Source organism: Leopardus geoffroyi, chromosome A1 (genome assembly GCF_018350155.1).
Source record: "Leopardus geoffroyi isolate Oge1 chromosome A1, O.geoffroyi_Oge1_pat1.0, whole genome shotgun sequence".
NCBI lineage: Eukaryota > Metazoa > Chordata > Mammalia > Carnivora > Felidae > Leopardus > Leopardus geoffroyi.
Genome location: NC_059326.1, coordinates 232,403,538 through 232,428,357, shown reverse-complemented (window position 1 = coordinate 232,428,357; position 24,820 = coordinate 232,403,538). Strand labels below are relative to the sequence as shown.

The 24,820-nt window shown below is 42.8% G+C and overlaps 1 protein-coding gene across 11 annotated transcripts in view; it reads right to left on the bottom strand.

The window, feature by feature from the left end:
• SEMA5A (semaphorin 5A) overlaps positions 1-24,820 on the bottom strand; it is a 484,035-nt gene that overhangs the window by 168,784 nt on the left and 290,431 nt on the right. For all 11 annotated transcript variants that reach the window (XM_045442243.1, XM_045442302.1, XM_045442320.1 and 8 more), the window contains 3 exons: positions 13,233-13,295; positions 2,319-2,417; positions 674-887 (listed from right to left, as the gene is read on the bottom strand). In XM_045442243.1, the coding sequence (XP_045298199.1) occupies positions 674-887; positions 2,319-2,417; positions 13,233-13,295 (376 nt within the window). The remainder of the gene's footprint in view (positions 1-673; positions 888-2,318; positions 2,418-13,232; positions 13,296-24,820) is intronic.

Here is a 24,820-nt window from a genome sequence, read left to right as displayed (position 1 = left end):
CCTTTTTTCTGACATTGATCAAGCTCTTTGGAGCCACCTGTGGCCAAACGCATTCTCTTACACGGTGTCTGAAAATTCCATAAAATGCTTGTAACTCCCCTTTTTTACATTTATGATAAGTTAAGAAAGAATGTATATGGATGTACAGATATCTCTGATACAACATCAAATTTCCTGAACTTCAAACAATAGCCTGAAAAGCAGCCTAAGGTCCATGAATAGTCATGTCACCATTAGCCCCATTATTCTGGTCCACGGTGTTGACCGTATGTCTTCCCTCCTCCTACTACAGAGCCACATACAATGCCCTTCCACACAGATGTACAAAACAAGTTATATTTGGTTTCTTTAGAAAATGAAGAAACTGGCGCCTGGGTGGTACAGCTGAGCAACTGACTCCTGATTTTGGCTCCGGTCATGATCTCACAGTTCATGAGATCGAGCCTCACGTCGTGCTCTGTGCTGACAGTGCATGGAGGCTGTCGGGATTCATTCTCCCTCTCCCTCGCTCTCTGATGCTCTCGCTTTCTCTCTCTCAAAATAAATAAACGTTTAAAAAAGAAAATGAAGAAATTGTTTGTCCTCAGAAGCTGTGAGTTTGCTTTCAAAGCATGAAGTAACCAGGCATTACAGACGAAGGAGGTGGGGAATCAGCCGTGCCGGTAACACTCACCATTAAGCCATTTGGAGTTGTACTGTGCCGTGCGGAGAGGAGGTAAGATGCCCAGACTTCGGTAAATGGCAGGATCCCGTCCGGGAAAATCCATGGCTGTTGCAGCGTAGAGCTCCCCGCCGGCCGTGAGAAGAGCCGTGGAATTGTGCTGGGGACTGTAGGGACAGCGGGCCATGCCGCTGATCTGATCATGGATCTCGGTCAGGTTGCTCAACTACGGGCAAGGGCAAGACAGAGGAAACCAATTATCGCTCGTGAAAGCCCTTTAATGATGTTAATGGATTAGGTCCTCCTGAACTGCAAATAAGGCATGGTGCAACAAACTCTCTGGGGCTCAGGGTAAGACACGACAAATGTTCACACTCCCGTGCTGATGGCAACATCCGGCGGAGGACGTGGACAGAGAATCCACCCGTCATCTCCCTCACTGTCCCCTCAGACTGGCTGGACAGGGTGCCACTGAATTCACAAATACCAAGTTAAGACTTCTGTGTGTGGGTTCTGTTTATAATGCATGGGCACTGCAGATCTTTCCACTTTAATGAAGCAAATTTCAGTATTTATATAAATAGAAACCACAATAAAGATTAAGCACAAATGTATCACTAAGTGAATTCAAACGTTATGAAGAGCCCCAAACTGTGCTCACAGGTAAGGGTGCGTGCTATTTTGTACCCCATAGCCCCAATTTCCAAGACTCTACTATGTCAGTTTTCAGACAGACAACTCTGTGTCTTGCAGGCCATCGGCTGTGAACCCGGCTTCTCAGATGCTGGATTCCCAACCAATCATTGAACGAGAAAAGTTCCTAGGACAACAGGGACCAAAGGACAACCACCACATGGGGTAGATGTCAGGGTTCCATAACCGAGTAGGTGCAAAGCGTTTAGAACGGGGTGTGATACTGGGGGCTCCCTCTGTGATCCTCCTTGTCGCCCTCCCTATATTTCCAATAACTGAATGTTAGCTTGGAAATATTGCAGATGAATAAACTCGGGCTTTGAGAGGAGTCGTGTGGCCAGGAAATTAACATCATGGTAACTCTTCATTATGCTCCCTGTGGAACACCAGACCAATATCTCGAACTAGGAAGACTGCCCATGTGCTCTGACCTACAGGTGTAAGACGCGGGTGCCGGAAATTCCTCTGTCACAGGACAGGTTGAAAGAAAAAGGAAAAGGACAGGCTGGAACTTCACTTTGCCTAGGGCTTCATTCGTTTGTTTGCTTGTTTTAATTTTTTTTGACGTTGCTCTCATCCAACTTGTAAATTCTATTTTCTTCCTTTGGATTATGATTTTAAGGCCCTTTTATATACTTAGCAAAATCTCTATAATAAATCAAGATAAATGAACAGCATGTTGAGGATTTGTGTTCAGGATCACTGGTGGGGACAGAGCTGATAGAAGCAGTTAAGAAACATATTTAAATTTAATTAAACAAGTTATAGTTATGTTCAGCTCTTTATATAATAGATGATGTGATTGGTAATAAATCAATACATTGAACATTGAGTTCGAAAAATATATTTTTTAATTAAAAAATGACTTCTTAGGGAATAGACATACATGTAAAACTACAGTTTTAATAGAATGTTTGGATTTTCCCAGTATTCAATTCTGTCAACGCTCAAAATGAACACCTACCGAGCGGTTGGTGCAGACAGGCGTGAAAGCATTGGTCCCACAGGTAAATAACCGGTCGCCACCCACCAAAAGCACCCGGATGTAGTTCTGACATTCCTCCTGAGAAGAAAAAAAAAAATCACAAGAAACATGTTACCAAGTCCTGAACACGAAAGGAATGGTTAATCTGAATATATTATGATCGGCTAACAAATTAAATGATAATTAACCACTAAAGAGAAAAAGAAAACAAACAAAAAACCTTTTAGATATTGACCAAAAAATGACAACAAAACTGTTGAATAATCTGACCTTCGTTACCTGCATACTACTTGTTAATAGAAGATATTTATGAAGATATACATTCAATTAAAAGCTCAAAGCATGTGTCTTCTGATGAATGTGGTTTCATTTCGAATTGTACCTGTTAACACTGCAAACCTTAAATCACCTTTGACATGTGTTAGGAGAATAAATAAAAGGAAGCTATGAGATATTGCTCATGAAACAGTGTCTTCGAAAACTTCTCCAGAACTTTGGAAAAAAAAAAATGTTACAAATGCCTCTCCAAAGGGAAGGGTCACATGTGAAACTCTGGATACAAATTGCAACAAGTTTTACATCAAGTTTTCAAACCGTTGTTACATACATGATGAGAATCTATAAATATTTTTGATTCTTTATGCAAAAGTAAAAATGTAACTAATAAGGAAAGGATGCCCAGCAGAAACCCCACGCTGGGTGTTGACTCGGAGTTGAATATGTTTCGTGCTTGCAAAACATGCATAGAAAATCTGGGGCCCGGTCATAATAGTTCATGGACTTCTGAGCTACAAAGCTCTTCATTCATTCAGCAAGCATTTACTGATTAGATATCCTCTGGCAGACATGTGCCAGAGGTCACAATCTAAGCACTTAGCACAAAATGAAAATACAGGGCCATAACAACTAATATAGAGCTATCCATAGAACAATATGTTACTACCTGCAGAGGGGAGGGGAAGGGAAGAAATGTAGGAAGCCTTCCCAAGGGAGGTGACATGTAATGTAAGTTTTAAAGGAAGAATAGAATTCAGTGAGGCTTCCTGGAGGAAGCGCCATCTGACACTTGGAGGATTTTGCTGACCTAAGGGGGAAAAAAAGACACTCCAGGCAGTGGGAGGCGACCGTGGCAAGGCGCGGTGGCTAGACAAAGTGTGGCACTTTCATTGCAGATGGAAGAGGTAACACACAATCTGGGGAGCCAGACACGGGCCAGTTGTGCCTCATGAATGTGAATTTTACCCGGAAGGTGAAGGGACGCATCGTGAGCTGGCACTGCTTGCAGTCTGACCTTGACCCAATGTTTGCGGTTGAAGGACCACTCAGGAATCAATGTGGAAGCTAAACGTGAGATAGGGAGACTACCGTTCGGGAGGCAGGCCAGGAAACCGCTTCCTTAATTGGGTCCCCGGTCATTCAGTGCCTGGACCGGGCGGAAGTGTGAAGGTGCAAAGCCAGGATGCAGTGAACCAACAGGACGTGGTGAGGAACCAACCGGGTGGACAGAGCAGATGCTGCGTGATCCAGGACGGTTTGAATCACGCGCTGCCCCACGTAAGAAGCCCTGCGTTTGTTGGCACAGCAATGCCCTCTCCAGTCAAATGGAACCCCAATCTCCACGGGGTGTTGATTTGCCATAACTCAGTCTGCTTGTTGGCCTGGTCACCATGACATTGAAAAGAGCTAAGTTTTGGGATCTCCTCTCTAAATGTAAAGTGAAATGTCAAGGGTAGGTAACTCTCCTAAGACCATTACTAGCAGTGGTAGCAAATGATCACCAGCTGCTAATCCGGACACCCCTTGAGGGGAAAAAAAAATAGTGAAAGACCTAAATTGAGTATCAGAAGAATCAAGGAGTATAAACAGGAGGCAGTAAATTGGGTAACTGAGAAAGGTATGTCAGAAGGGGAAGAGGCTTGTTCTGTTCTGTTCTGTTTTGTTTTTATGACCAAGGAAAGGGCAGAGAGTTCTAAAGGGAAAGAACAAAACGAGACTCCAAAGAGTCACATGGTTCTCCATTCCTAGGCTCAGGGACCACATGGAAGAGGCAGAGGAAGGGTGCAGGGGACCGCCCACATCAGACAGCACAGGGGCACGGGAGTGTGCAAAGACAAGCGTGAAAAACTGAAGCCTAAGCATGTCTGAGGGAGACTCCAAAAAACCAAACAAAAACAAAAACAAACAAACAGACAAAAATAACTTTGGAGAACATGGGCTGAGAGGGTTTGATGCCCTAGCAGATGAAACAGACGCAAAACTGACACTGTAATCAATATGAGATGGAAAATTACAAACAATGAGACAGGTGAGGATTTTATTTGTTCTTTGCTGTGCTTTTAGAATTCTTTCAAGAAGGAGTCTGCGGCCGTTTAAAGCAAGAGACTGACACAAGGTAGAATGTGCCAGAAGCAGTCCTACAGCCGTGAACACAGCCAAGGGTACGTTATTCCAAGATCCCGACTGAAAGATGATGCCTACAGACAGGGTGGAGAGAAAGCAAGTGCCTCTAATCAATTATGGGAAGGGAAACAATCATGATAACAAATGGATGTTTATCTTTATCTTCCAAAAGAGAGACAAAGTGAAGAAAGGACTGGAGGTCATTATCATTCATGAAGGCCCATCACAGCCTTGCTGAAGCAGGTTAGGGAATGGGATAATCAGCCTGCAGAAGTATGCCAGAGAGGCAGGACAAACCCAACTCCTACTTTTTGTCAATCTTAGAAAAAAGCAAATGGTGGGGGTGGCGCCATATTTTTTCAACTGGAACAGAGAATCGTAACAAGCCTGTTCCCGTAAGAATGTGAGAGGGTGCCTGGGGGCTCTACTGTCTCAGAATGGTCACGTGCCCGTGGGCTCCCCTGCTCAGTGAGGATGTAAGGCAGGAGGGAGAAAGATGCCAAGGCCCAGGATGATCGGACATGGATGGTCTGCACGGTCTTTTTCTCAAGGATGGAGGACAGACCCAGCCTTGCACTGTAAATGGGACCCGACGAGGGTAATGTTCTAGATGAGCTCAGGATCACGCTGGGATGCACCAGATGGAGGAGGAGAGGCGGAGGGAGGAGGAGGTTTGCATTATCACCAGCGAGGCTAGGACAAGGTCGTTTGCCCATTGTGTCCCATAAGAGGAATTTTTGGAGGCATGTGTACTTCTGTGTTTCTTCTTATGTGTCAAGAGCTGAACTCATTTGCCCAAAGTCTGGCTCAGCTCAGCTCAGCTCACAGCCTCCCTGCTTGAACTCCCTTAAAAGTCACCTCATGTTTAATTCACAGACTGATTCAGCTGATTCTAGGAGCAGGTTGGATGTGAACCCTAAACAAATAATGCATTCAAGACAGTTTTTTTAAGAGAAACTGGCGTAAGTTCAGACAAAAGAGAAATGTAGAAAATACAGGAATGGAAGAAAGTAAAGGTACTTAGCTTCTGAGCAGCAGATAAATTTAGGAATCAGAAAGTCAGAATTACCAAGGAAAGGAAATGGCCCGAGTGCCCGGCTCTCCATAATCAATGTCCTGCTGCAGCCGAGCCTAAGACTCAAATTCTCCTGCGGAAAATCTCCTTCCCAGTGGGTCGCCTTGTGGGTCACAGGCACACGCCTGGCCATTTCGTGGGTTATTTAAATGTTCTAGAAATACTGCTTGTTTTAAAGTGCAGGCTTGATGTAGAAGTCCTGTTAGGAGATCCTGTTACAGGTTTGTCTTGTAAATCAACTCATCTAAATATCTTCGAGTTTCCTTTTCTCATCTAAGAATTGTTTCTTTTTATCCCATTTCTGTATTGCAAATGTGGTTTAAGGGAATTAAACGAATTCTGCTTTTCCAAGAAGCCACAGTGCTGATTTCCAAGGACGCTCGCAGCCTGCCACATGGCTTCTGTTGTTGATAAGGAGGGTCATCAATCTACACTTTGATAATAACACTTGAACATTAAGCAACCCATGTGTGCCTGTGATCCCGCAGGCGGGTCAACCTGTCCTTGACTTCGAAGCAATTCTTATCTGAATTGAGAGCTGGGATGCATCGTTGCTGACTCACTGGAAGAGCTTTCAAGATGGCGGCAGGCCAATGCCCACTTGGTCTCAAGGACCTACGGCCCCGACCCCAGGACAGCAAACACACGGTTTAGGACCATTTTCTCAATGAATTAACTGGTTTTGCCTTACAGAGTTCATCATTTTTTCCCCAAGGGGTATGTTCTGCTTGAAGAAAGAACGTAACCGTGTAGAAAGATGACCTATAAACAGGGTGGACGTCTCAGCAATCCCCAGCCCACGGCCGGCCCATCGATATTAGGGGTGGAGGGTGAGGACTGGAGCCTGGCAGCATTTATGCTAATCACAGCGCTCCCACTGAAAGCAGAATGTCTCTCTTAGTGATGCATCACCTTTGCAAGCATCCAGAGTGCCAAAGAGTGACTGCACGTGCCTCTCATGTTCAATGTACATTTATTGAAAGTCACGATGACCAGCTGGATCTTGAGAAACTGCATCATCCAATCAGATGTGTGTGTGTGTATACATACATGTGGGTATGAGACATATATGTAAGACATGTGTATAAGATACACATTTATTATATATGTATATAGCTGCATACAGATTACAGAAGTTTAAAAGCTTATTTATTTTGAGAGAGAGAGAGAGAGAGAGCATGAGCAGGGGAGGGTCAGAGAGAAAGGGAGAGAGTCCCAAGCAGGCTCTGCACTGTGAGCACAGAGCCTGACGTGGAGCTTGATCTCACAAGCCATGAGATCACAACCTGAGCTGAAATGAAGAGTCGGGTGCTCAACCGAATGAGCCACCCAGGTGCCCACAGAAATTTAAATAAATATATGAATGCCAACATACCTATATTTTTAAATCGAGAGGTACATACCTATAAGCATATAGATATAAATAGACACATTTGTATATGGATCTATATTAGCATATCTATTGTATGCTACATAATACATAAGGTATCGACAAATGAAAATGTATTTATTATGCATATATTTACATATGTGACTGTTTTCAACTGAACTAACTCCACACAAAACTTGTTGGGGACACCTCAATTTAAAAAAAACCCAAAGTTGCTGCACAGGACCTATACAGGTTGTTAGCATCTCACCCAAAGAATCCTCAATTTTTGCAGCAATTATATGGAAGAAATTCAGGTCTGTAGTGTGCTGCACACTTTAGGTCAAGAATTCCAAATGCAGGTGCTTTGGGTGAAAAGGTCCAAGCGACCCCCACATGCCACCAGGCTCCTGAGCACGATGGTGTCATGTTTTCTTTCCTGTCCTTGCACAGCTGGACAACGTGGCTAATAGAACCACAGGGGAACCACAGGAAGAACCATGCACAGAGCCCTGGACTCCAATCAAAACTCTCCCACTAAGTAATCCTAGGAACTTGGTGCTCAAAGTACTGCGATGAGATCACGAGCAAGAAAACTGAGAATTATAAACTCCGGCTTGTACACCAAGCAGCTCCTGGCGCCCTCGACAGCCCGTGCATTTCCTACAGGGCATTGCGGAAAGGGCTGCGGAGTGACCCCAGACAGACGAGGAACCCGTGTCAGGGCACGGGAGAACTGCCTGTTTGCATTTAAAATAATATTTGTTTGAAAGACATTTAAATAATTCTCAAAGCCAGTTTCTATACCGGCATTTGAGAAAGAAAGTAATACAACAGACTTTATTCTAAAAAATTTTAGAATACAGAAAAACGGGTTTTTCTTCCTTTTACTGCGTGAAAACGTTTGAGTCATTGTAGGTAACATCATGCTCTTTCCCCAAAGTGAGCTGAAAAAATTTTTAAGTTTATTTGAGAGAGAGAGAGAGAGAGAGCACAAGCAGGGGAGGGGCAGAGGGAGAGAGGGGGAGAAAGAGAGAATCCCAAGAAGGCTCTGTGCTGTCAGCTCAGAGCCAGATGAGGGGCTCGAACTCACGGAACCGTGAGATCATAACCTGAGCAGAAGTCAGATGCCTACCTGACGGAGCCACCCAGGCTCCCTGAAAATTTTCCAAGTACAACTGGACTCAAACCTCACAGAGAACTTGCAGCCTCAGTGCCTGCTTTCTCTTCTAAATGGGCCTGAATCAAAGATTTGGTGACATTTTCTTGACCTCCGTCCATGAACGGTCAGTTGAACGGACTACATGTGAAATGGTGCCCGTGTGGGTCCCAGCAATACCGGGAGGCGGGGAAATGGGCCACCTTTCTTCTCCCCTGCCCTGTAGCCAGCTGAGGAATGTTCCCACCGCCCCGCAGCTCAGCCCCCCTCCTCCGCGCCTGGCATGCCGGCTGTATATACACCATGCTGCACAGACCACTGTTAGGGGAGAGAGAAAACAAACATGCATTCACTCCAAATGGCTGGCATTTTTCTCATTTTCTAGATGTCACATTTTGCATTATTCTTTTCATTTTGGGGAGAAGGGAAACTTTGTAATTCTGTGTGAGTTGTCATAACACTGTGCACAAACAAAAAATACGAAATCGCTGAATTCTCATTTCTAAACTCAGGGCTATTTTTTTTTTTTTAATTTTTTTTTTTCAACGTTTATTTATTTTTGGGACAGAGAGAGACAGAGCATGAACGGGGGAGGGGCAGAGAGAGAGGGAGACACAGAATCGGAAACAGGCTCCAGGCTCTGAGCCATCAGCCCAGAGCCCGATGCGGGGTTCGAACTCACAGACTGCAAGATCGTGACCTGGCTGAAGTCGGACGCTTAACCGACTGCGCCACCCAGGCGCCCCTAAACTCAGGGCTATTAAGAAAAGCCTGAATTCCACTCCACCAAATAGATGTGACAACAGGCCTCCTTCATCCATGAGGACACTTTCCAAGACCCCCCAGTGGATGCCTGAAATCACGGTTAGTACCAAGCCCTGTCTATATATAGTATGAGTTTTCCTATACGGTCACAGCTGTGATAGAGTTTCATCTGGAAGCTAGGCACGGTGAGAGGTTACAGCAACAAATAACAAAACACAATTATAGTAATACACCGTAGTACAAGTTTTGTGAATGTGGGCTCTTGCTCGCTCTCCCTCAAAATATCTTACTGTGTTACAACCTCCCTTCTTCTGTGGATGGTGAGATGCCTACGTGATGAAAAGAAGGGAGGGGAGGGGCGCCTGGGTGGCTCAGCCGGTTCAGCGTCCAACCTCAACTCAGGTCACGATCTCACGGTTCGTGGGTTCAAGCCCCTCGTCGGGCTCTGTGCTGACAGGTCAGAGCCTGGAGCCTGCTTGGGATCCTGTGTCTCTCTCTCTTTGCCCCTCCCCCACTCTCTGTCTCTCTCAAAAATAATAAACATTAAAAAACCTTAAACAGGGGCGCCTGGGTGGCGCAGTCGGTTAAGTGTCCGACTTCAGCCAGGTCACGATCTCACGGTCCGTGAGTTCGAGCCCCGCGTCGGGCTCTGGGCTGATGGCTCAGAGCCTGGAGCCTGTTTCCGATTCTGTGTCTCCCTCTCTCTTTGCCCCTCCCCCGTTCATGCTCTGTCTCTCTCTGTCCCCAAAATAAATAAATGTTGAAAAAAAAAATTAAAAAAAAAAACAAAAAAAAACCTTAAACAGAAAAAGAAGAAGGGAGGTGAACGCCATAGGTGCTGTGACGGGCCGTGAGGCCACTACTGACCTTCTGATATATCACAAGGAGGACCCTTTGCTTCGGGACAATTGGCTGTGGGAAATGGAAACTGCCACAAGCAAAACCGTGGACAAGGGGACAGCTGTGGCTGAAGTGACTTTGTGAAAATGTTTTCTGATCTGGCCTCTTGAACTGTCGGAACAGGAACAGAAGTTTCGAGATGCCTGGGTGGCCCAGTTAGTTGAGCTGCCGACTCTCGATTTCAGCTCAGGTTGTGATCTCACGGTTCATGGGTTCCAGCCCTGGAGCTGGAACAGCTCGGAGCCTGCCTGGGATTCTCTCTCTCCCTCTCTCTGCCCTTCTCCCACTTGTGCATGCTCTAAATAATTATATAAGTAAATAAATAAATAAATATTTTCAGGAAAAAAAAAGGCGGTCTCTCTTGAAACAAAAAAAGAACAGAGAAATTTGGGTTGTCTGAGTCGCGAATTCAGGGGCGAGCCTGGCTGCTCCTTTGCATAGGAGGTGTCCTACTTCCTTCTCTTCTGTGTCCAGCAGCTGGGCTCCGGGCTCTCACCCGATGGCTGCTGTGTCAGGTGCCACTTTAAGGAAGTACCAGAGGGCTCCCGTGTGGCCCAGTTTGGTTAGCAGAGGGGCGCCCGGGTGGCTCCGCCAGCTAAGTGTCTGACTTTGACTCAGATCTCAGGATCTCACAGTTTGCGGGTTCGAGCCCCGGGTCGGGCTCTGTGTTGACAGCTCGGAACCTGGAGCCTGCTTCCGATTCTGTGTCTCCCTCCCTCTCTGCCCCTCCCCCGCTCTCTCTCTCTCTTTCTCAGAAATAAACATTAAAAAAAAAAAAGTACGAGTCTGCTAAATGAGAAAAATGAGCAAGTAAACGAGGATGGAAGGGCTGGATGTCCCTCCTTCTGCTCTCCCCATCCAAAGATCCCCCCTCCAGGGCTGCTTAGGCTGGTGCCTTGACGCGCCCATCACGTTATTTTTCGCATGTGAACTCTTACTGCACCGAATCCCATTCCAGCTGAGCACAGGTTGTGCACAAGTGTGTTCGGGCCCATTAATACACTTAGTACAACGCACGAGAGCGTGCAATCTCCCCTCGAGTCCTGGCAGGTGAAACTCATCTTCATCTGTGTTAAGACAGTCTTAAAAAATGCCATCCACAAATGCCGTTTCAATCAATTTACAACTACTGAGAGGTGCCATTGTTTTTAACCTATTAAAACCAGAAACATAGGGAGCTTGAAGGTCTGGTTTTATTTGACAATGTTCCCTTCACTCACTTGTCTTCTGTGTTTCAGAAAACTCAGCCGAGGGTAGGAATGATTGATCCCTCATGTCAATCAAGTGCCCATCACCTAATGGAAGGAAAGATGGCCTTTCCCCTCTGTTTCTGATTGTCACTTGCCTCATTTCCAACCTCACGACCAAACAACCAAGTGGCCATAGCTTAAGGCAAAACATGGGTCAGTTTTGACTCAGCAGAAGCAGTTTTTCACTCTGAGTAGTAATGACCTACTAGGAAAAGGCTACCACATTGATTCTTATAAAATTATTGACACATAGACTATAAGCAGAAAGAAACGTTGGCTACATTAATAATCCTTAAACACACAAGGAACACAAGGAGACTTATGGCCAAAGAAGGGAAGGACACTTATTTTTTTTTTTTAATTTTTTAATGTTTATTTATTTTTCAGACAGAGAAAGACAGAGCATGAGCAGGGGAGGGGCAGAAAGAGACAGACAAACAGACAGACAGACAGAATCCAAAGCAGGCTCCAGGCTCTGAGCTGTCAGCACAGAGCCTGATGCAGGGCTTGAATCCATGGACCGTGCAATCATGACCTGAGTGGAAGTCGGACGCGTAACTTAGGGAGCCACCCAGGTGCCCCTGGAAATTTCTGCCTTCTTTCTCTTTCTTCGTCTCCAAACATTTCCCTGGCTAAGATTGCATTGTCTTCCTTCCCCTCTTCCTTCTTCCTGGTTATTCAAGTTTTGGGAAACCCAATGATTGAGTTCGTTAAGACTGCCCTCCATGTCTGACTCTCAAAACCGTTAACTTGAAAGACAGAGAAATGGGCAATGCAAATGGGTAAAATAAAGTGCATAACAGTCTTATCCAAGTACAGACGGTGTGACGATCTTTTACCAGTGCTCACTCCATTCGCCACATTTTCCCCAAGCTCTTGGCTCTGGGATCACATTGGCACAGGGAACCTTTCTTGCTGTTCTTTGTGTATCTGTTCTTCTCTCTAACACAGAGTGTGATTCACATTGGAAAGGACTATACTCCCATAAAGTAAGACCATCACTGTCAGAACGAGACATAATGAGCCCATGTACCAGCTGCAAGAGAATTTCCTCGAGATGCTGCGGTGTAACTTTCTCAGAAACAGATTTCCTTGGATGAAGGAACTCTGCTTTTATTGAGCCCACCAACTGTGTGGAAGCAGGTCTACCCCGAGCACAGTTGCTCAAGAAACGCATTTCCAACCTTGGCTATAAACTGCTCTTTCCAGGGGCACCTGGATGGCTTAATCAGGTAAGCATCGGACTCCTGATTTTGGCTCAGGTCATGATCTCCCGGTTCATGGGTTTGAGCCCTGCACTGGGGCTCCGCACTAACAATGGGGAGCCTGTTTGGGATTCTCTCTCTGCCCCTCCCCTGCTTGTGCTCTCTCTCAAAATAAATAAATAAATAAATAAACAAGCAAACAAAAAAAAAACAAGCATTGTGTGTGTGTGTGTGTGTGTGTGTGTGTGATATTCAACTGCTCTTTCCTTAGAAACTTGGGGATGCAAATTTTCATATGGAAAGAGAAGGGTGGGTAGCAGACAGAGAGAGAGAAGGAGTTTATTTTATACATAGGTTAAGATGAATTTATAAAGAAACCTCATAATTTCTCATGTAATAATTTTATTTATCAAATGGTCACTTTATGGGATTAGCTCTAAGATATGATGGGGGGGGGGATCAAAATGTTACTTCAAACATTCAGCCCCATATTTTTCTGAATGATATTACGGCCAATTGATTTCATGTCACAGCCTAATGATTAATTGTGCAAATCAGATCGGATCTTATAGTCCAAATCCTTTTTGGAAACCGTGGTTAATCCTGATTTAAATATTAAAGCTTTGAGAATCCACTGTACCTATATTTTGCATCTTGCTTGTTTCCAATTTCCATGGCACTATCATCAGGAATGGCCTTCATATTAAAATGCCCCACATATATTCCTTCCAACAGGTGGCCACACCCTTCCTTATGCACACGCTCCTTACCTTTGATTTGCCCTTACTGTAACAGGCCTTCTTGGTGACTTCGTCACAGCCCCACTCCACAGCCTGTAGGAAACACCAAAACGACAACACTTGGTATGGTTTTGACTGAAAAAACGGGAAAAAATAATAAGCCACCGGTACTCAGATAAGGAAATGTGGGCATACCGTGGAGCCAGGAAGAATTCACACTAAATCCACGAAATTCACGCATAGGGGCTTATACCTAGCTTTGAAATCAAAGCCTTTGAAAGGACTGGTCCCCTAAGCATTTGCACGTAAGCAGTAACAGTGTGATACTTAGACCCATCACTGTAAGCAGGCAAGGAGTGGGTGTCACTTGAGTGAAACTGTCACTTGAGTGAAATCACAGGATAGATCCGCAGCATGCGGAAAAGCCAAGCCTCGAAACAAAATGATCCGAATACTCATTTGGACATTTGTGTTTTCTCTTAATAGTATGTCATTTATCAATATTCAAAGATAATGGAGCAAGGATGATTTTGCATATCCTTAGTCCCAAGATCCATATATAAATGATGAATAGTCAATAAAACAAACAGCTCAGGCAAAGAAACACTTCACCCGATGCCAGTAATTTTCATACTGTTATCAGCTCTAACTAAACACTTAGAGCTGCCACCCGTGGGTATTTTTTTCCCAAACTTTCCAAATCGAACTCACAGTGATCAAATTGATACGCCTACTTTCACACGGCTGCCGACTCACAAAGGGAACCTGTGATTAGTTGAGATAGTATACAGTGTTGATTTCACTGGAAGAAATGAAGCCTGCACACATTAACCGCCTACATGCTGAGACTGTGAATCATTTCTTTGAACAGACTGAAGCATCTGAGTCGTTCATCTTTTGTCTTCCTGTCGGTTTGTGTTTCATCCTACTACGAGAGCTGGAATTTCCAGAGAATTTAGGATTTCTGGAGAACCAGTTAAATCATTATCAGGGAAAAAAATTTACGCGAGGGACAATTTTTTGTTAGTTTGAACCAATGTGAGACAATATAGTAAACAAAGCCAAAAATAAGCTACTGTCCAATATTAGGAAGGAGAATAATGGCTTCAGTCTTCCTTCTAGAAAGGAGACATTTTTCAATTCTCCTAAACCTAGGAGAATAACAGAGTAATGGTAGCAGCAGCATCTAGTATCGACTGTCCTCCAAAGAATGTTACATAACAGAGACTAAAGCACAAAACACTGCAACTTGTATAATTTATCTTTCTTGGCAAATATGAGTCCACAAGAAAAGTATTCTACAGAGAACCTCCTCAGTGTCTTTCAAACAGAAACAATACTATAACTGTTTCCTCTTGTGTGGACTTAGAGATTTTTGTGGGTGTCAACATCTGATAAGAGAATCCGTTAATTCTTTCCGTGATTTCTTCCTGTTCATAATGGTTAAAGGCAGCAATAAAGTCACAGCTAGTCAGCATCTGATGGGAACAAATGACTTGAATTCCCTGCTAGGATGACAAATACTTCCGTGAAAAGAGAGGACACCTCCCGAGAAGAGATAAGGGTTTCCTCAGCACTTGCAGATCTAGTGTCCCCACGAGGCTCACCTAAAATAAGTGATTACTATTACTCTGAGTGGACCTTTCTCAGATCTCTTTACAAAACTGACTTTGTTGTTTGTATTGAAATAAAGATACCCATATGTCTGCCCTTTGGTCAACTCAAAACAGAATCAACACACCACAACAGGCTCTTCAACAAAGCTGACCTTACTGCAACTTTGACTTCTTATCACCAAGGGGATTTATACAGTTACCAGGACAACCACACAATAAAAAGCTTTAGATAAAGAGGCACTCCTAGGGGCTCTTGTTATCTAGTGATTTTGTTGAAAGTTAAATAGCAATTTCCTTTTCAGTAAACCTAAGACCTATGAGGAGCATGGTTAGTCTGAGGGTTGCAAGGATATTTATCAAATGCCATCAAAATTGTTCCAATCCTTCTGCCGAAATGGCAAACAAATAGTTTCCCCAGTCTGCCTAGTGCCCGAGTAGCCTTTGCGTTTTCAAGATAAATACTGGCCAAGGACTGGAAGGGGAAAGTAATAGAAAAAAGAATGAGAGTTTTCAAAAATATGTCATGACTTTATCCAGTTTAGCAAGAAAGCGTACCTGTACCCACAAGCTGATTAGACCACTAGAAAATAGGATGAGTCTTACAGATTTTTCTGAAGACAGTTATTAAAAGTAGCAAAGTTACTTCCAAGGCATTTTCATTACAGTATAACCAGTTTTCCAATAATATTCAAATCCAGAATTAATTGAAGACCATGACTGTATAGCTTTTCTGTTGATTCGCTTCCTACCTGAACAGAGGACAGGAGAGACAGGATTTATGTTAGGAATGGACTGAGCTACCTCTTGTGAAGCTGGATAAGTATTACCGGATGTCACAGGACTTATCAAAGAATACAGTGGGAAAACATGTCTTTTCCGGATTGGTCTAAAATCGAATGTTCCCGATTAATCCCAAGTGTCTTTCTATCCCCTCAGTGAACTAGAGATTACCCATTTGACCACTTCACAGCTGGGGAGCGGGGGGGGGGGGGGGGGGGGGGCAGGCAACAAAAACAAACAACCAAAAAAACCCACCACTTTAATTAGAAAGAAATACAAGTATCAGTAGAATCCTCCTGGACCAGAGTGTACTTCTCGGAGTTACTCATTCTGTTTGAAATTAAATCATGTTTGAACCAAGTCATAACTTTCTTTCGTCCACAAGACTTGTTCTAATCAATTAAATTCCTTTTAATCAAGCCTTTTCACTCTGTCCTCAAAGAAGATTCTTTGTTATTCTTTCACGCATCATCATTTTGGAACAAACCCCACTGCTGATTTGTGAAGCCATCTTTCCAGCTGACTTCCTTTTAAGACACTTTCCCCATCCACACGAATCTATCCTTATGGCAGTCAAAACAACTATGAAGGCATTTAACATCCTATGTTTCAGATCTCTGTATAACACTCATGATCTTCTTTCTTGAGTCTGGGTTTTTTTTTTTTTCTTCTTAAATCTAATTTTTATCATCTCTTGTTTTTTTCTATTGCACAATAGCCTCATAGAGAAAAAAAACGTTAATTCTCTTTTCTGTTCTGCATTTAATCTTCATTATATTTTCTGGCAGCAGACAAGTAGCAGTAATATTGTGGTTACATGGATATCCACAGGCTATAGAGACTAGGCAAAGAGTGTGAGACATTTACATCTTAAAAGACATGAAGATTCCTGTTTGTGAAATGTTTTTTTGTTTTGTGTTGTTTTGTCTGTAAATACACACCGATAACATCTGTGCCATTCAGCCACTTACAGATTTGCTTTATGGGCACACGTTCAATGTCTCTTTCATGTGATACGTGGTTAGTGAGCTACGATGGAAGAGAAACAGACATATACAGGATATTTGCACACACCAGGTATTAGTTTATGATAAAATATAAGCGTCTTCCATCATTTGGACAGCACTTGCCAAATGTGAGAACTCCACAGTGGTCATTTCCATTGTAACAACAGCCATGTTCATCTCAGGCCCAGGGATACCCTGGAGCTCACAGTATTATCAACTTTCAGGAAAGCCACAGTGCTACAGGCAAATGGAAAAGGAAATAGAATAGGTTTACAGAAAATCATTTAATATCTGCAGAAATCCTGGGGATGTAAGGAAACGCGACACGGCACATACCTCACCATGATGCACATACACACGCTCAAGCTATGATAAACGGAGCTAGGATCTCAGGAGTAGATCCGATGTGGGAAAGAAAAAAGATTGGCTCTATGTACGTGTTACATACATATAAGTCCACAGTTCTCAGAAGTATATAAACAAAGCTGTGTATTATCACATTCCGCAGCAAGAGAAGTTAATTAGACAGGGACCAGCAAAGGCAGATACTTTTCATAAAAATGAAGAGAACAACATTCTAGGCAGATGGGCCACTACTCTTTCAGCAGATGGCTTTGCTAATTAGATACTGGCAAAAGATAACATTTAAAAAAACTAATTTAATTACACAGTGCCAAAAATTAACAACCACCTGAGGGCTTTACATATATATATATATATATATATATATATATATATATATATATACACACATACATATATATATATGTACATATACACAATTGCATTCATATTCTTATGTCATGATTTCTGTGAAATGCTGGAGAATGTTAAATCGTGGTGGCAGCTATAAACACATTGCCAGGGAATGTGAGACCATATCCTTGTTCAAAACAGCAGCGAAACACAAATGAGTTGGAACTTGAAATAACTGTGACTTTTACGTAACTCGAATAAAGTGTTATAATCCAGTTATCCTTAAGCGCAGACATGCTCACTAATTACCTTTAGTGGCCACACATGACAGGTTTACAAATGGCACTAGAGATCAAATGGTGTGCCTCGAAAGACACGAGGGGTACATAGTTTAGTGGCTCTGGAAGGATCTGCTCAACATCCCTCTGTCTTTACTGCTTAGTGTCTATTGTATGTACGTTTGCTTTTAATGCTAATTTGCGGTGCACTTGCGTTTACGTCCACAGCAAGTATAAGCGAGTCTATTTCATTCTTCCTGCTGACCTCCACATCAGAAAACTCTAAGGGGACATTAGTCCTATTATCCAACTGCTGGGTTTCCATCCTCGTTACACTGACATCATCCAAAATTAGAGAAACACGTTACTTTAGAAATCCCATAAAAACGTGTTAGTACAATTTTTAAAAACCTTACATCGAAGCCCAAGATTTTCTTCCACATAAGAATACCAAATCAAACTTACTGTGGTAATTGCACAGCGGAGTTCCCAACTTGTTAAATGCTCGCTGGGCCTTCTGATTTTCTCTGGATCTTTCTAAACTGAGGGCTGTTTTGTAATTGAGTAGACAGTATATTAGATTCCTAGGGCTTTTATAACAAAGCACTGTGGCCTGGGTGGCTTCGCAACAGAAACTCACTCCCTCACAGTCCCCGAGGCTAGAAGTCTAAAATCAAAGTGACAGGAAGGGTCCTCCTTCTGGAGTCCCCAGGGGCCAGTTGGCTCCCTGCCCCTCTCATAGTCTCTGTCGGTGCCCGGTAGCCCTGGTGTTCCAGGCCTTGTGGAACCATCATGCCAGCCTCTGCCTCTGGTTGTCCAAATGCCCTCTTCCTATAAGGTGACTGTTCTTTGATTAAGGCCCACCCCACTCTAAGAAAACCTCATTTTAGCTAATTGCATCTTGCAAAGACTCTACCTCCAAATAAGGTCACCTTCTGAGAATCTGGGTGGACATGAATTCTGGAAGGATACTATTCAACCTGACACACAGAGTGTGACATGAAAGTAAGAGTCTGAGATTGACAATTAATAGTACACAAATAAGGGTCATTGATTTTCTGGAAATTAGCTGCCAAATCTTAGGCAAAATATTGATAATAATTTACAAAACTCTTGCATTGCGCTAACTATAGATCTGGGTGTTTTTATACATTTTCTAAGTCTCTACAATTTTAAGTGAGAGATAACATTACTGAACATTCTGGATGAGGACGTCAGCTATATAACTTTCCAAGGCCACAAAAATGGTGAGTGGGACATCAAGATTTGAACTTGGTAACTTGGATTGAAGTCTGTGCTCTCCCATCATCGAAGTTGTTAGAGTAAGTGACCCTCATTACTGATTGTCATGGTTCCTTTGCCCCACAATGTAGAGAAATGCACGTCTCAATCACAGAAATTTGCGCACATCTAAGTTCAGAGCTGTTGGCATTCAGTAAATATTAACTAATCATAAAAGATATTGATTCCTTTGTCATGAGGCTGTGGATTTTTAAAGCTTCTGGACCTATTGATGGTCCTAGTATTGATCTTAAGTGGGCCATGATTCACTAATGAAACTCTAAGGTCAACAACTGCATGGCCAAAATAAGACATAAAAATCTTAGGTTGGTTTTGTAAAATTGAACATCTTGAATATGAGAACACAGTCTATTCTTGATGACAAAGCAATGTTGTACTTTTGAAAATGAATACTGAGGAGGGCGTGGGTGGCTCAGTCAGTTGAGCATCTGACTTTGGCTCAGGTCGTGATCTCACGGTTCCTGAGTTCAAGCCCCACCTTGGGCTCTCCTCTATCTCCCTCTCTCTATGCCCCTCCCCTACTTGTGCTCTCTCAAAAATAAAAATAAAACTTTAGAAGCAAATATTGAAATACTATCTTTCCTCTGCGATAGCCCTGCAAGGGTCCTTCATTCACCTAGAGTAAAAGTCAAAGCCACCTGGAACGTTCTGCCATATCCAGTCACTTATTTTCTATCTCATTTCCTAGTGCCCTCTACCCCACACTCTGCTATGGGAGACATGGGTTCCTTGGTGTGGTCCTCAGACAATGCACACATGTTCCACTTTCTGGAACACTCTTCTTCTAGATACCTACCTAGCTAATGCCTGTGACTCCTGCATATATTTGTTCAAGTACTATCATCCTACTGGGGCCTTTCTAACAATGTATTTAGTAAAACTGCAATCTGCCTCATGAATCCCCACTAGAAGGCAAGCCACATTTGGGCAAACATCTTGCCCTCTTGGTTTTGTGACCCTAGCACCTACAACAATGCCTCACATACGACAAGAACTCAATAGACACTTGCTGAATAAATCAATGCATATAGAATTCTCTGTGCGCACAGCCTTGGAAGTGGCTCTAGGGAACCTTCATAGGGCCCCCCATGTGGAATGGGCACGTGAGGCTTTGGAGTCCTTGAGTTGGTTGGGTGAGCCCACAATGCACTGCACTTCTGCCGCTAAAGCCTCTCAAGGATTCCCCACCTAAGCACTTCACTTTGCCCTGACAGCAGGAAGAGGGCTATGAAGGAGGCTGCTCTGTAATGAAAAGCAGGAAGGACCAGAGCAGGATTTCTACACTTCTTCAGCAGGAGACTCATTTCTTTAAGTAAATCCTTGACGATAATCTCACTTTAAGTAAATTCTTATGCATGATCTCATATAAAAGACAGTAAACGTGGCCTTTACCAAATTCATATTATAAATGCCAGGATTACAGCATTAAATCATTAGTAAAATGTAAGAACAAATGACCACTGAGAGTCACAGCATTCGATATCCAATTATGTCCGTATTTTGTTTTGGTTTTCTCTTTTGAAATAATACTGATTTAGACACATTAAATAGTGATAAACAGGGCCACCTTTCAATGTCAGTTAACATGGAGTATAACAAAAATAACAATTGTCACTTTATTCTATGTTCCCCAATAAACCAGGCAATCCAGGTAACATTATAATAAAAGTTAATTCATGGAGGGTTTCCAAAACCTTAACATTTTGTATATTATGGACACTGGTGTAAATGATTTTTAAACAATAGATTTAAAGCATAAGTAATGTACAAAATCCCTGAGCACCTCTAGAATCCTGGGGTTCCAGGAAGCATATCTGACATATTTGGTTTTAAGGCACCAGGTGCCTCTGATACCCAATTTAAATGCTGGGAATGGCCCAAGGAGGGAGAAAAACAAAGTAATAGAGGACAAGGTCTAAGAATCCTACCCCTGAACTTGGATGAACCCCACTGAGATGATTTTGTGAAAAAAAGTGATTAGGAATGAGTCCAATATCAAAGGACATTATAATACGTGGCATAATATTTTAAATTACGATAGTCAGACACTGAAGCATCAAACAATTATTATACTTCAAAAATGGTCCTATTAAAGTAGTACCGGAAGGTAAGCCTGGCACAAGAAGTTGCTCTGGGTTTCGAGAAAATTATTTTCACGGATCCAAGTGGGACTGGTTTGAGAAATGGCATATTGTGCAGTTTGTTAGCCTAACCATAGTGGGGAAAAAATCCAATTACCAGAGGAAGGACTATTTTTATATACAAATTTCCTAAAGTATTAGTATATAAGAAACTCAATTCAAAGTCAATCAAGCGTGGGATAAGAATTGCCATTAGAGTAGACCGACTTCCCAAGGACTTGCCTAATTCAACAGCTCCCAATGTTTGTTGGGAAAAAAACTGTTGCTTCTAATGCTGTATTTTCTCTCTGTATTTTTTTTAAACATACATGATGTAGATGATGCCATTCAAGCATCACAGTATCTGTAATGTTCAACAGAAATCCTAATGTTCACTAGAAATTAGATACATCACACTCAAATTAAAATTAGATGTTATATCTGAAGTAACATTTATTCTGTGCCTGCAAAGAGGTGCCCCAAACGGAATGAGTTCATTATAGAAAGTCATGAAAACCATCAGACCAAGCTAAGTTTGTTCAGACTAGTTGAAAACTTCTATGACAATGACATGAGGTGTTGCAAAATACAAATTAAAAATAAAATAAAATAAAATAAAATAAAATAAAATAAATAAAATAAAAATAGAGAATGAGCAGTATATTGGCATGGGTCCTTTGTAAGATAAGGACCAACTTTAGGGACAAACTACTTGCTATAATGAAGGTTGTCCTGGAAATGTCTTTGCAAGGCTAACTTTGTAGCATGGCTTTGACCAAAGCATGCTTACACAGGGTACTTGACGATTGGCAATCATATTCTACAGCCATTGGGAAAAGTGAAGAGAGACAATTCTAGCCCAAATACAGGAATGAGTGCCCCGGCCATGTAATGAGATTTCGTTTGGAAATATAGTCAAAGGGTTCAAAGGGTTCAAAGGGTTCAAAGCGTTCAAAGGGAATGAATCTCACAAGCAATGTGAAATAGATGTAGAAAAAGACTCCAGCAATCACAGCATGAACACAAATGAAGATGCAGAGACACGATAATTCTTATACACCTTAAATACCATTTGTGACTTTTGCGTATTAGATTTCTCTTGCTAGAACTGTAAGGTCACCAACATCTGGGCCAGCAGCTTTGGTCCCATTATTGTATATTCTGGCTGAAACCTAATGAAGACATTCTACATAAACTATCAGCTTAACAGCCAATATAGATTTAAATAGATGAGTGTTTGTTTTTAGTTTCCTATCAATTTTTTGTCTTTTTCTTCTGAAACTGGCTTCATGAAAACAAACAACACTTCATACCTGATTACTGTCCTCTGCAGTTCTGAGTTAGATTGTGTGCACGAGATTCACTGGAGTACACAGGAGGCCCAGGTTATACATGCTTCCCGGGGAATTATTTTAGAGCCACTGATATAAACCACTCAGAATTGATTTATTATTCACATCGTAAATGCTCGTTTCCTGAGATGCAGCCTACCACTACCAAGATTGACATTATTTCCAGGTTCACAACATATCGATCTATTCACCAAATCTCAGGGTATATTGAGAACCCTTTTTATGAGCCTTACTCAGCATTTCCATAAATTTTTGTTTGCAGCTGAAAAAAATGAACATTAAAATTTGTTTTCCGGTGTACATTTGGGCAGTTACTTCTCTTTCTTATTTTAAATAAAACGTGATACAGGACGATATACTTCTGTTCAAGAAACATTATTTATAATGTGACCGCAATGTCAAAGGATACTTTGATGAGCACTATTGATATACTCATTTCCTAGTTCCTATTTAACATTCTCATAATTTTATGAATATCTGCAGGAGCGTATGAAATCGAACAATTTAGAGTTAAACTGCGCTTTGTGAGTTTGCCATTTGCTTCCTCAAACATTTGTCTCTCTTCTCTAGTATCATCAGTTTACTTACCGGTGGAAAGTCCTAACATGTTATCATAACTATTACTAAAATCTTAGATGAGAAGGAGCTCCATCCAGTAAACGAGTCCCGAAATGTTTCAAGTATGAGATAAGAGCATGTGGTTTTGGGGGTTTTTTGGTTTTTAGTTTTTTTTTTTTCTTTTTTTTTTTTTTGATATATGTAATGTCTCCGATATTTTATTTAAGAATGAAAATTTGGGGGGACAACTTTACAACAGATTGCGGTGAGCATCACTTATGCCCCCCCCCCTCCATTTGGTCCCTTCTCAGTAGGGTTTTTGCTATCCTACTAGGCAGAGCAGGTAATTAATTGCCACATGTTGTAACTTTACCCAACTTCCTATGAAGGAACTGGGCTTTATGGCTCCAGGAGCATCCAGAAACACACATTTGCATGCATTAGGAGGCGACATTGTGGTGCACTGAATGGTGGCCCCACAAAAGATAGCTACATCGTATCCCTAGAACCTGTGAATATTGCCTTATATGGGGAAAAAAAAGGACTTTGCAGTGGGATTGCATTAAGAATCTCGAGATGGGGAAATTATCCTGGATTATTCAAAGGGCTCCTAAATGCAACAAAGTGTACCCTGCCGAAGGAGGCAGAGGAGGACCTGACGTGCCCAGAGAAGGCAATGTGACCCCGAGGCAGATTGCAGTGACACAGCCACAAGTCAAGGAAGGCCAGCAGCCACCAGAATCTAGAAGAGGCAAAGAAGAGATTCTCCCCTAGAAGCACAGCCTACGAGACACCTTGATCTTCCAGAATAATCATTTTGGACTCCCGGCCTCTAGGACTATGACAGAATAAATTTCTGTTGCTTTAAGTCACCAAGTTTGTGTTCATTTGTCCCAGCAGTGATACAAAATGAATACAGGCATATGTATACATGAACCATACGTATGCACACATATACACACACACCCCTCCAGACACATGATTTTAATGTCATCATATGGATAAATTCCCCTCCATGTTTCTGCCCAATATTGGAGTCGGTCCCTGTAAATATGAAAGATGTAGTCCCTGATATCAAGGAGCTGTTGAGGGGTGCATGCTGTAGTTTGGGGAGCAGTGAAGGGGAACACCTGGCCCAGATATGGGAAGGGATGAATCAAGGGAAGTTCCCAAGGCAGCAGAGCTTGAGCTGGATTGTGAAGGGACTGACCCCTGAGTGAGTAGACGGAAGAGGGGGTGTTTAGGAAAAACAGGTGAAGCAGCCAGTTCAGAGCCTGGAATGATAAGAAAGTGTATGTGTGGGAGGAACTAAAAGTCACTAAGGTAGGGACTGGAGAAGGATGTGGGTTTACAGGCTGGCATGCAGCTCAAGACGGGACTCCCGGGGCGCCTGGGTGGCGCAGTCGGTTAAGCGTCCGACTTCAGCCAGGTCATGATCTCGCGGTCTGTGAGTTCGAGCCCCGCGTCGGGCTCTGGGCTGATGGCTCAGAGCCTGGAGCCTGTTTCCGATTCTGTGTCTCCCTCTCTCTCTGCCCCTCTCCCGTTCATGCTCTGTCTCTCTCTGTCCCAAAAATAAATAAACATTGAAAAAAAAAAAAAAAAAAAAGACGGGACTTCCGATCCATGCCGAGTTCAGAGATTTTCATGAGCCAAGAAAAGTCATGGGTAAGTTGGTAAGATGCCAGCATGGTGAGATGAGTAACTGAGAAAGACTTCTGGGGTGTGCTAAGGCCTGGGATGGAGAGCAATGGGTGAACAGGAGACTGGTTTAGAGGCTGCTGCAGGCAACCGGCAGGCAGATGGTGACAGGCCAAGATAAGTAGGGACAACCGGATGACCACAGATGGAACGGGTAACCCGCTACTCAGCAGGAAGAACTCTCTGAAAAAGTAGATGCTGCGATGAAGGG